This window comes from Carassius auratus, chromosome 4 (assembly GCF_003368295.1).
Source record: "Carassius auratus strain Wakin chromosome 4, ASM336829v1, whole genome shotgun sequence".
Taxonomy (NCBI): Eukaryota; Metazoa; Chordata; class Actinopteri; order Cypriniformes; family Cyprinidae; genus Carassius; species Carassius auratus.
In genome coordinates, this window is record NC_039246.1 from 28,602,361 (window position 1) to 28,614,090 (window position 11,730).

At 44.4% G+C, this 11,730-nt stretch overlaps 1 protein-coding gene and 1 pseudogene across 1 annotated transcript; both read left to right on the forward strand.

Annotated features, from left to right (window-relative positions):
* The first annotated feature begins 213 nt into the window (after nucleotides 1-213).
* On the forward strand, nucleotides 214-7,996 carry LOC113057031 (uncharacterized). The gene is made up of 2 exons (XM_026224039.1): nucleotides 214-239; nucleotides 6,254-7,996. Exons 1-2 carry the CDS (start codon nucleotides 214-216, stop codon nucleotides 7,746-7,748), a joined length of 1,521 nt encoding a protein of 506 aa, XP_026079824.1. The 3' UTR covers nucleotides 7,749-7,996.
* On the forward strand, nucleotides 7,886-11,525 carry LOC113065450 (uncharacterized; annotated as a pseudogene).
* The last annotated feature ends 205 nt before the right edge of the window (nucleotides 11,526-11,730 follow it).

Here is an 11,730-nt window from a genome sequence, read left to right on the forward strand (position 1 = left end):
ATTGTAGCAAAGGACGCACTCTAAGCATTTACCAGAACTTTAAACATCCTTAAAGATGTGAAAGCGCATCAACTTCCACTTTCTTTCTACGTATTTATTGGTGTTATTGTATGGGTTTGCATACAAAGGTGAGGGATTAACAGTGAAGTTGCTGATTGCCCGTCACTTAGTCCTTTTTTAGAACTTTCCCTTTGATTCTCGGCACAGGGAGACATGGGGATTTTTCTCGACTGCCCATGGTGATAACAGCACCTCCCTGGTCTCCTACTGGTTGAGCATCTCAGAATGATTAACAGCAGAACTCCCCTGGATTCCACACCTACAGGACCTTATTTAGAACAGCCTGACACATGACATGCCTGGACACGCCTCGTATCTGATGAAACATCCTGGCACGGGGAGAAACTAGTACTTCTGACATGTGACTCACTATGCATTCAAATCTGTCAATCTATACTCAAGGGCTTAGAGTTTTTTACAGAAATGCCATAAAAACAGTATTATTGTGAAAAGTTATTAGAATTTAAAATAACCATTTTCTGTTTGAATATACTGTAAAAAGTCATTTATTCCTGTGTTGGCAAGGCTGAAATTTCATTACTCCAGTCTTCAGTGTCACATGATACTTCAGAAATCCTTCTAATATGCTGATTTGGTGCTCAGGAAACTTCCTGACCCCAAACCTTTAAAGAGTTGTGAACAACATCTCAAGAAGGCTCTGTGAAGAGCCTTCAACCCTGAAACAAAAACCCTCATCAGAATGGCAAAACCCACAAGACCCTCTCTCATTCAGCCTTCATTCAGGCTGGGTTTTAAAATAGTTGCATTTGCGTCATCTCAAGTGTGAAATAACAGCCACACAGAGGTCAGAGAACATGGAGAGTGATTATTATATTATGAGAGATGAGGGAATGCTGCCTTGGCTTTCAGTGGCTGTCATTAGCAGGATAAGTGCATTAGATCTGTAAATGGTGAAATGGTGTTCTGGCTCTTTGCCTCCCTCCGCAAACTCTCTCCATACCTCACCCGAGGCATCCAACTATATTTGTTCACAACGTATTTAGTGACCTTATGCGTCTTGCACTTTGATACTTTATATTTCAATGTTTAGATGCAATCAAATAACTGTTAGTAATCAGATCGATGATCAGTTGGACTGTATAGCCTTCAAGTAAACACCACATTCAGTCCAGCTGAATGAAATTTTGATGTAAACTTATCCATTCAATGGGGGAAAAATAAGCGTGTAAATGCTTGAATCCGAATATTTTTACAATGTAAAATAGCTTGCGCACATGCGCAGTGCCAATGATGGGAATGTTTACATATGTTTTATGTCTTCTGAACATGTTTATTTATGTTTTACTCTTACGTATTATGGACTGGTTAGTGCAGTAGACTGAATATTGACTATTTGCTAAAAAAAAAGCTCTCCTGACATGACATGTCAGATTTCTTTTTAGATACTGTAAAATAAGTATTAAACACATCATCATTTTCCCAGTAAATATACTTATTTTATACTTATTTTACCTGCTGTATGTATCTACAAGACAAAAAAAATAATTACATTCCAGTGAAATTTTTTGTCTGATTCTGAACACAGCAACTGGGTTTTGTTCAGATTACATGTAATGCATGTGAACAAATGGATTAATTCCGACCGATATAATTCATTATAATTACAAGCATTACATGGTTTCTACTTAGCTTAGAAAACAATTATTTTTATAACATTTTAATGCAGCATTTTATTTTCAGTCAGGTAACTAGGAACCACACCTGAAAATAAAAATGGTGTGAAAATACCTTTAAAGGGATAGTCCTCATGATAATGAATTTTCTGTTATCATGTGCTCACCCTCATGTTGCCCAAACCTGACCTCAGAAGGAAGACAAAAGAAGAATGAAGAATGTTGATAACTTAACATTTCTGGTTCCCATTGACTTCTGTTGTATAGACAAAAATACAATGGACATTAATGTAAATTGAAATAGTTTGGCTATCAGCATTTTTCATTGTAACGTCTTTTGTTTTCAGCGCAAGGTATAAATGCACGCAGGTTGGGAACCTTTGGAACGAGGGTAAATGATGACAGAATTTACATTTTCGGGTGGAATATCACTTTAAATAGCTATAAAACATCAATGTAACCTGATTCACAACAAAAACAAAGCCAAACCAAATTTACTAAATTTGTCGGATTTCATACATGGGCTGTAGAATAATTTTCAGACAAAATACTTAAAGCTTACAAAAATAATTTAGTTCAATGGCAAATAATGCCAATAACAGGCAGTAATCATGAAACAATTCCCTTAAAGATATAGTTCACCCAAAAATAAAAATTCTACCATTATGTTGTTCTAAACCCGTAAGACCTTCGTTCATCTTCGGAACACAAATTAAGATATTTTTGGTGAATTCTGAGAATCCATGGGACGTCAGGGGTTCATCATTTTCTACTTTGCACTTTTATGTGAACAAAATAACCTATCCGCGTAGTGCAGCAGACACAGAACAGTATACTCTGTTTACGTTCAGTGTATACTCTTCAAAATGGTGCTAGGGTAACGTGGAGGAGACGAATTGTTGAATAAAGCCGTTATTTTGGTTTTCTTTGTATACAAAAAGTAATCTTATAGCTTGGTAAAATTAAGGTTGAACCCCGATGTCACATGGATTATTTTCTCCTTGCTATGTTTCTGGACGTTGGTCGTGTAAGGATCCTTGCTATCTATGGGAGGGTCAGAGAGCTCTCAGAATTCATTAAAAAATATCGTAATTTGTGTTCTGAAGATGAACGAAGGTCTTACGGGTTTTGAACGACGTGAGGGTGAGTCATTAATGACAGAATTTTCATTTTTGGGCGAACTATCCCTTTAAGTAAACCATGATTATTTATCATATATTTATCAACTTTATCAATGAGACTCTTTTTCACAAAGTTGTTGAAAAGCTATGGTTTAGTTAGCTTGCCATAACTATGCTATAACTATGCTATATCTCTTTAGGTTAAACTTGAGCTAAAGGGTTATTTAAAATGAAAATTGTGTTATTAATTACTCACCTTCATGTTGATCTAAACCCATAAGACCTTTGTTCATCTTCGGAACACAAAGATAATTTTGATGAAATCCAAGAGCTTTCTGACCCTGCATAGACAACAACACAACTGACACGTTCAAGGCCTAGAAAGATAGTAAGGACATTGTTAAAATAGTCCATGTGACATCAGTGCGTAAACCGTAATTTTACCGAGTTATGAGAATACTTGTGCCGTCTAGAAAGCTTGCGGATTTCATCAAAAATATCATAGTTTGTGGTCTTACGGGTTTGCAACGACATGAGGGTGAGTAATTAATGACAGAATTTTCATATTTGGTGGAGCTATGTTTTAAGTATGTAGGATGAAACATCAAAACCTTTTACAGCATAAAATGAAAATCAAATTCAACAAACAGGACCATGTTTGCTCAGGTCGATGTCACTGCAGAGATGGCATGAACAGGACAAGAGGAGATAGTGGAGGTTAACATATGTTTATGCTGAGCTAATGGAAAGATTCTTTGGCCTGTGCAAAAAGAGGGGAAAAGCAAACAACAACAATCTCCTGAGGAAAAAAAGAGTCCTTTTGCCCTGTTGCTGTGGTGACCGCCCCTAGAGCTCTGTGCACACATACAAATGTGGGCAAATTCTGGCATTCACCTCACCTCTCCCCGGCCCAGCCAGACAGCAACAAAGCACAAGCCTGTCCTCTGCCCCCGGCCCGCCAGAGCTCTTTTGTGTGGCAAGGCTAGTCTTTTTACCAAACGCTCACTGTGTGTTTCTCTATGTGTAGACCGCTCTTGTTTGCAGGGAATGCGTCTGTGTGCAGGACCCTAGGGCGGCTGGAATGATGCCTGATGAGAGTGCATGCTAAAGCTTTGTTTCGCTGCTTGTGTGTGTTTGTCAGCCATTGTTAACTTATCTATCTTTTGTTCAGAGAGTCTCATGATCAGTTTTAGAAACAGAAAATACAGAAATAAGCCAACCTGCATACATTTAAAGACTGCGGAATTTGATCTCCATCCATCTGTTTTCTGTCTGTCATCTACTTAAATGGGGAAGACAGAAATGTCCAGAGGATTATGGCAAGATTAATTTTTGATAAAATAGAACTTAGTAGCCTGACAGTATCACGAATACAGAAGTAATGGTTGCTAAAAATTCAGCTTTGCATCACAGGAATAAATTACATTTTAAAATATATTTTAATAGAAGATAGTTATTTTCAATTGTAATAATATTACTGTTTTTACTTTATTTTGGATGTTTAGAAAACTCTTTCCAAAACTAAAAAAAATAAAAATCTTATAGATCCAAAAGTTTTGCAGAGTAGTGTGCATTTATATTGTTTTAATCTGACAAAACTTCCCTTTGGCGACATTTGGGAACACCCTTAATTGGAATGATTCATACATAAAGTACATTGCATTTTTTTTTTTGTTATTGCTGTTTTTTCTTTTTTTTCCTCTTTAAATGCTTTCTGAATAAGGTTAGGGTGTAAGTTTGGGTAAGTTCATAATTAACTATATACAAGTGAATAGCATTTCCTTATTTGACGTGTGAATGTGTGTAGATTTAGTAGTCGGCAATTAAAAACTGTCACTTACTGTGATAGTGTGTGTTTGTGAATGTCACACACAGAATGAAAGGTATGTTTGAATGTTAGAATGCTGGATAACATTAATAAGAATGGAATGCAGGTGTGTGTAAAAGCACATAGTAGCCATCACTTATCTCTGCATTCATAATATGACTGTTCTGACGCAACACATGTTTTTTACATCTAAAAATGCTAAAAGTGACATGTAAATATTAGTTTTAGCTAATGGAAAATATCACCTCAGATTAAAACCACAAAAGTCAGTGAATGGAACTAGCATGCAGCTAATGCTAACAGCTAAAACTGTGTGATTCTAGTCTTTTGTGTGTATTTGCCGCAGTATGTTGATCTAGATGTTAGTAAAAATGTTGGCAGGGTGTGTGTTTGATCAGTGTGTTGCCAAACCAGCTAGATAATCAGGTGTGTAGAAACAACAGCAGGTGACCGTAGAAAGTCACACGCTACTGGAGTTTACACTTGCATCCCAGCCAAATCATCATATCATTTGACAAACGGACAACATATGTGCCTGGACGTTTCATCTTGCGCGAACACGTTCTTCAATCACCTTCATATGTCCTTAATGCTCACATATGTGAACCACATGCATCCCACATGTAACTGCATGCATAAAATATACACAGACCCATAACCATATTGCTTCTCTGTCCTTAAAATGAGACAGAAAAAAATTATTTAATAATTCATAGAGAGTCAGAATACGGTTGAACCCTGAATTGTAATGAAGTTATTCAATTTTTCATTGTGGTGTGCAGCAGTGCTGCATATACATTAAGGTTCACATATAGGAGTGAAGGTCAATGTGATTTCTCAGTCTTCATCCATTTCCATTAGGCCAGTGTTTGTGTGTGTGTGTGATGTATGAGAACTGTGATTGAATGATATTCATGTGGGAGTGTGATGGATGAGTCTGTGTAGCAGCATACATGTTTCTCTGTGTGAGTGTTGGATTGATATGTGGGTGTGTTGGTTTGTTATTGTGAAGTAATTGCTGTGAACCTTCAGGAAGCTGTGCTGATGGGTAAAATAGATATCGGTAAATAGATTTCGCAACTGACGTTCAGGAAAAGCATGTTCAAATAATTCCAGCAATTACCCAACAGCTCAATTACAATGACTTGGGAGAGGAGCTTCAAAAAAGATGCCAAAAATACCATAAATGTGTGTGTGGGGGGGGGGGGGGATGTTTTTGTGACATATCAGGACCCAACTCTGTATAATGACATGGGTATGACACAGGTATTACAAGGAGAGGGTGACTTATGAGGACATAAAACATGTCCCCATTTTTCAAAAAAATTTTTTTTTGAGAAAGTAAAAATGCACATAAAACCTTATAAACCATACAGAATGAGTTTTTTTGTTGTTGAGAAAGTAGAAATGCACAAAGTTTCCTGTGAGGGTTAGGGTTAGGTGTAGGGTTGGTGTAGTGCCATAGAATATACATTTTGTACAGTATAAAAACCATTACGCATATGGGATGTCCCCACTTTTCACAAAAACACCTGTGTGTGTGTGTGTGTTTGTAAATTCATTTTTTAATATATTTTTGGTTTGTTTTATGGCAGCTGAGTCCCCCATAGCTCCCTGAAGGACTCAGCTGCCATAAAACAAACCAAGTGCGACCTGACTACCTGGCTCACTGCGATTGACAGATGTGGTCTCCCCGGAAAATTCAAAACCTGGATCTACCAGCACGGAGTCTTGCCAAGAATACTCTGGCCCCTATTAGTCTACGAGGTACCAACCTCAACAGTCGAGGTTCTAGAGAAGTCTATCAGCCAGTTCCTCAGAAAATGGCTGGGGCTCCCTCGGTCCTTGAGCAGCATTGCCCTTTACGGCCATTCCACCAAGTTGCATCTTCCTTTGAGTGGACTATCAGAGGAGTTCAAAGTCACCCGCTCCAGAGAGGTATTGATGTACAGGGACTCCAAAGACACAAAAGTCGCAGCAGCAGGAATCCTCGTGAAGACCGGGAGAAAGTGGCAGGCGCAAGAAGCCGTCACTAAAGCTGAGGCACGACTAAGGCACAAAACGCTGGTGGGCTCCGTGGCAATGGGACGAGCAGGTCTTGGTTGTTTTCCCAAGCCACGTTATGATCTGGCTCATGGAAAAGAGAGGCGCAAACTGATTCAGGACGAGATACGAGCAGAGGTGGAGGAAGAACGCTATACCAAAATGGCCAGCATGTCCAAACAAGGAGCGTGGACCAGGTGGGAACATGCAGATCCACGCAGAATAACCTGGGCAGAGCTCTGGAAAGCAGAGCCATTTCGGATCAAGTTTCTTGTCCAATCCGTCTATGACGTCCTCCCAAGCCCAGCTAACCTGCACACCTGGGGCCTGGCAGACACTCCTGAGTGCAAGCTGTGCAAGAAGAGGGGCACACTGGAGCACATTTTGAGCAGCTGCTCAAGAGCGCTAGGGGAAGGGCGGTACCGCTGGCGCCACGACCAGGTGCTAAAAGCTTTGGCGGACTCCATCTACACAGCGATCCAGCTCAGCAAGACCCAGGTAGCCCCCAAACAAACAATCACCTTCATTAGAGCTGGGCAGAAGGAACAATTCCACCGGCCTAGCTCTACGGTGGGGCTCCTCTCCACTGCTCGTGATTGGCAGCTTCAGGTCGACCTTGGAAGACAGCTTAAGTTCCCAGGCAACATCACAGCCACTTCTCTCCACCCAGACATGGTGCTAACATCTGAGTCAACCAAGCAAGTGGTTATCCTGGAACTAACTGTCCCCTGGGAAGACCGTATTGAGGAGGCCCACGAGCGTAAGAGGGCCAAATACGCAGGGCTCAGCTCGGAGTGTCGGAACAATGGCTGGAAAACTCGCTGCGAGCCAGTCGAGGTCGGGTGCCGAGGCATCGCTGGCCACTCACTGATGCGAACCCTCAAACTCCTTGGAGTGAAAGGACTGCAATTGAAAAAAGCCACCACAAGCATCTTAGAGGCCGCAGAGAGGGCTTCTCGGTGGCTGTGGATCCGTAGGGGGGATCCGTGGAGCAACCTGCCACTTGGACACAAGCCGGGGACTGATCACCCCCGGTTGGGTCGCCCGGGTGAGGGTGTATGAAGATTAAAGACCCGAAACACCCTATGACCCTGGGTTTTTCACTGATGACGTGTCCAAGTAGCACCAGAAGGTGTATTCAAACTCAAACCTACCTGGCAAAGCCAGTGACCTCCAGGAAAGTCTGGATGACATCCACGAATAGAGTGGCGACGGCTGGAGAGACAGCAGACAGCTCGGAAAGACGGCAACCGGGGGCAGGGAGGGCTAGCCCCCCGACCTGCAACTCCTGAGAGGGAGCACCCACAACAAGCTACGAAGAACCCCACAGAAATATACCCCCAGGGATACCCGAGAGGGGGGGAGAATGAGCATCCCAATCGGACGGAATTACCGGTAACGACCCAAGCAAATGTACAACGGATTACGAGCGCAGTCTGTATTTGCGGCAAGGTCTGCAAAAACCTGAAGGGCCTGAAGATCCACCAGGCAAAGATGGCCTGCCTCAGGAGGGATCAAGTGAAGCTACGCTCAGGTACGGCAGCTGGGGCAGCAGTTACTGTCACACCGGCTGCTGAACCTGGTGAGACGGAGGAGGAGCCGGGTCCGGAATCTCCCCACAGTACCCGGAACCTCCATGCCACACAAATTCCCACACCAAGCAGGAAATCGGAACACCGTAGGGTGAAGTGGCCTGCCGCAAACAATAAGGAGTGGCTTAAGCTGGACGAGGATGTAGACAAGTGCCTGGAATCCATCTCAAGGGGCAGTGTCGACCAGAAGCTCCAGACCATGTGTACCATCATAATGAACATGGGAGCAGAGCGGTTTGGTGTCGAGGAAAGAAGAGGAGGTAGGAATCCAGCGAAGCTCAACCGGCGAGAAGCCAAGATCAGTCAGCTGAGACAAGAACTAAAATCCCTGAGACGTCAGTTCAAGATGGCCAAGGAAGAAGAAAGGGCTGCCTTGTCAGAACTCACAAACATCATAAGGAAGAGACTCATCTCACTGAGGAGAGCGGAACGGCACCGAAGGAAGGGCAAGGAAAGGGCTCAGAAACGTAGTGCTTTCATTGGCAATCCCTTCAGCTTTATCAAGAAACTACTGGGCCAGAAGCAAAGTGGCCACCTCGCTTGCCCGGTAGAGGAGATCGACAACCATCTCCACGCCACTTTTAGTGACACCTTGAGGGACCATGACCTTGAACCTTGCAGGGATTTGGTGGCGCCACCTGAACCAGGGATCCAATTCGACAGCGCTGAACCCACGCTGAAAGAGGTGGAAGAAGCCGTTAGAGCGGCAAGATCCAGCTCCGCTCCCGGTCCCAGCGGGGTCCCCTATAAGGTCTACAAGCAGTGCCCGCAGCTCCTCAGACGTCTCTGGAAGATCCTGAAGGTGATCTGGCGGAGAGGGAAAGTAGCCGCACAATGGAGGTACGCTGAGGGAGTCTGGATTCCGAAGGAGGAGGGCTCTTGCAACATTGATCAGTTTCGCATCATCTCGCTGCTCAGTGTTGAAAGCAAGATTTTTTTCAAAATCGTGTCCCAACGTCTGTCAGACTTCCTCCTGAAGAACTCCTACATTGACACCTCAGTCCAGAAGGGAGGAGTCCCAGGAGTACCTGGATGTCTGGAGCACACAGGGGTGGTGACGCAGCTGATCCGGGAGGCTAAGGAGAGCAAAGGAGATCTGGCAACTCTCTGGCTTGACCTGGCCAATGCCTACGGGTCTATTCCACACAAGCTCGTTGAAACCGCACTGGTAAGACACCATGTTCCTGTCAAGATCCGCAACCTCATCATGGACTATTACTACAACTTCAGCGCACGAGTCTCTTCAGGCCAAGTAACATCCTCATGGCATCAACTTGAAAAGGGGATAATCACTGGCTGCACAATCTCTGTATCTCTCTTCTCACTGGCCATGAACATGATTGTCAAGTCGGCCGAGGTGGAATGCAGAGGGCCCAAGTCAAAATCTGGGACCCGTCAGCCCCCCATAAGAGCCTTCGTGGACGACTTAACAGTGATGACAACATCTGTTCCAGGGTGCAGGTGGCTTCTCCAGGGGCTGGAACGGCTCATCTCCTGGGCAAGGATGAGCTTCAAGCCTGCCAAGTCCAGGTCTCTGGTCCTAAGGAAGGGTAAAGTGTCCGACCGTTTCCGCTTTGCCCTGGGAGAGACCATGATTCCATCAGTGACTGAAAAACCAGTCAAGAGCTTGGGGAAGTTCTTTGATAGCTCCCTGAAGGACTCAGCTGCCATAAAACAAACCAAGTGCGACCTGACTACCTGGCTCACTGCGATTGACAGATGTGGTCTCCCCGGAAAATTCAAAACCTGGATCTACCAGCACGGAGTCTTGCCAAGAATACTCTGGCCCCTATTAGTCTACGAGGTACCAACCTCAACAGTCGAGGTTCTAGAGAAGTCTATCAGCCAGTTCCTCAGAAAATGGCTGGGGCTCCCTCGGTCCTTGAGCAGCATTGCCCTTTACGGCCATTCCACCAAGTTGCATCTTCCTTTGAGTGGACTATCAGAGGAGTTCAAAGTCACCCGCTCCAGAGAGGTATTGATGTACAGGGACTCCAAAGACACAAAAGTCGCAGCAGCAGGAATCCTCGTGAAGACCGGGAGAAAGTGGCAGGCGCAAGAAGCCGTCACTAAAGCTGAGGCACGACTAAGGCACAAAACGCTGGTGGGCTCCGTGGCAATGGGACGAGCAGGTCTTGGTTGTTTTCCCAAGCCACGTTATGATCTGGCTCATGGAAAAGAGAGGCGCAAACTGATTCAGGACGAGATACGAGCAGAGGTGGAGGAAGAACGCTATACCAAAATGGCCAGCATGTCCAAACAAGGAGCGTGGACCAGGTGGGAACATGCAGATCCACGCAGAATAACCTGGGCAGAGCTCTGGAAAGCAGAGCCATTTCGGATCAAGTTTCTTGTCCAATCCGTCTATGACGTCCTCCCAAGCCCAGCTAACCTGCACACCTGGGGCCTTGCAGACACTCCTGAGTGCAAGCTGTGCAAGAAGAGGGGCACACTGGAGCACATTTTGAGCAGCTGCTCAAGAGCAGTAGGGGAAGGGCGGTACCGCTGGCGCCACGACCAGGTGCTAAAAGCTTTGGCGGACTCCATCTACACAGCGATCCAGCTCAGCAAGACCCAGGTAGCCCCCAAACAAACAATCACCTTCATTAGAGCTGGGCAGAAGGAACAATTCCACCGGCCTAGCTCTACGGTGGGGCTCCTCTCCACTGCTCGTGATTGGCAGCTTCAGGTCGACCTTGGAAGACAGCTTAAGTTCCCAGGCAACATCACAGCCACTTCTCTCCGCCCAGACATGGTGCTAACATCTGAGTCAACCAAGCAAGTGGTTATCCTGGAACTAACTGTCCCCTGGGAAGACCGTATTGAGGAGGCCCACGAGCGTAAGAGGGCCAAATACGCAGGGCTCAGCTCGGAGTGTCGGAACAATGGCTGGAAAACTCTGCAAGCCAGTCGAGGTCGGGTGCCGAGGCTTCGCTGGCCACTCACTGATGCGAACCCTCAAACTCCTTGGAGTGAAAGGACTGCAATTGAAAAAAGCCACCACAAGCATCTTAGAGGCCGCAGAGAGGGCTTCTCGGTGGCTGTGGATCCGTAGGGGGGATCCGTGGAGCAACCTGCCACTTGGACACAAGCCGGGGACTGATCACCCCCGGTTGGGTCGCCCGGGTGAGGGTGTATGAAGATTAAAGACCCGAAACACCCTATGACCCTGGGTTTTTCACTGATGACGTGTCCAAGTAGCACCAGAAGGTGTATTCAAACTCATTTTCAAAAGTTTAGGATTTATAAAATTCCATAATGTTTTTGAAAGAAGTCTTTTATGTTCTCCAAAAATACATTGAAAATGGTAATACTGTGAAATTATTATTAGCATTTAAAAAACTTGTTTTCTATTTTAATATTAATGTAAATTATTATTTTTTAGCAGCCACCATTAGTCCAGTCTTCAGTGTCACATGAAATTATTCAAATATTTTCCAGGATTTGATCAA

Coding starts and splice junctions, on each gene's coding strand:
- LOC113057031 (XM_026224039.1), top strand. CDS start 214: ATGGGGATTTTTCTCGACTGCCCATG. Junction 240..6,253: donor ATTTTTCTCGACTGCCCATG/GTGATAACAGCA, acceptor AGTCCCCCATAG/CTCCCTGAAGGACTCAGCTG.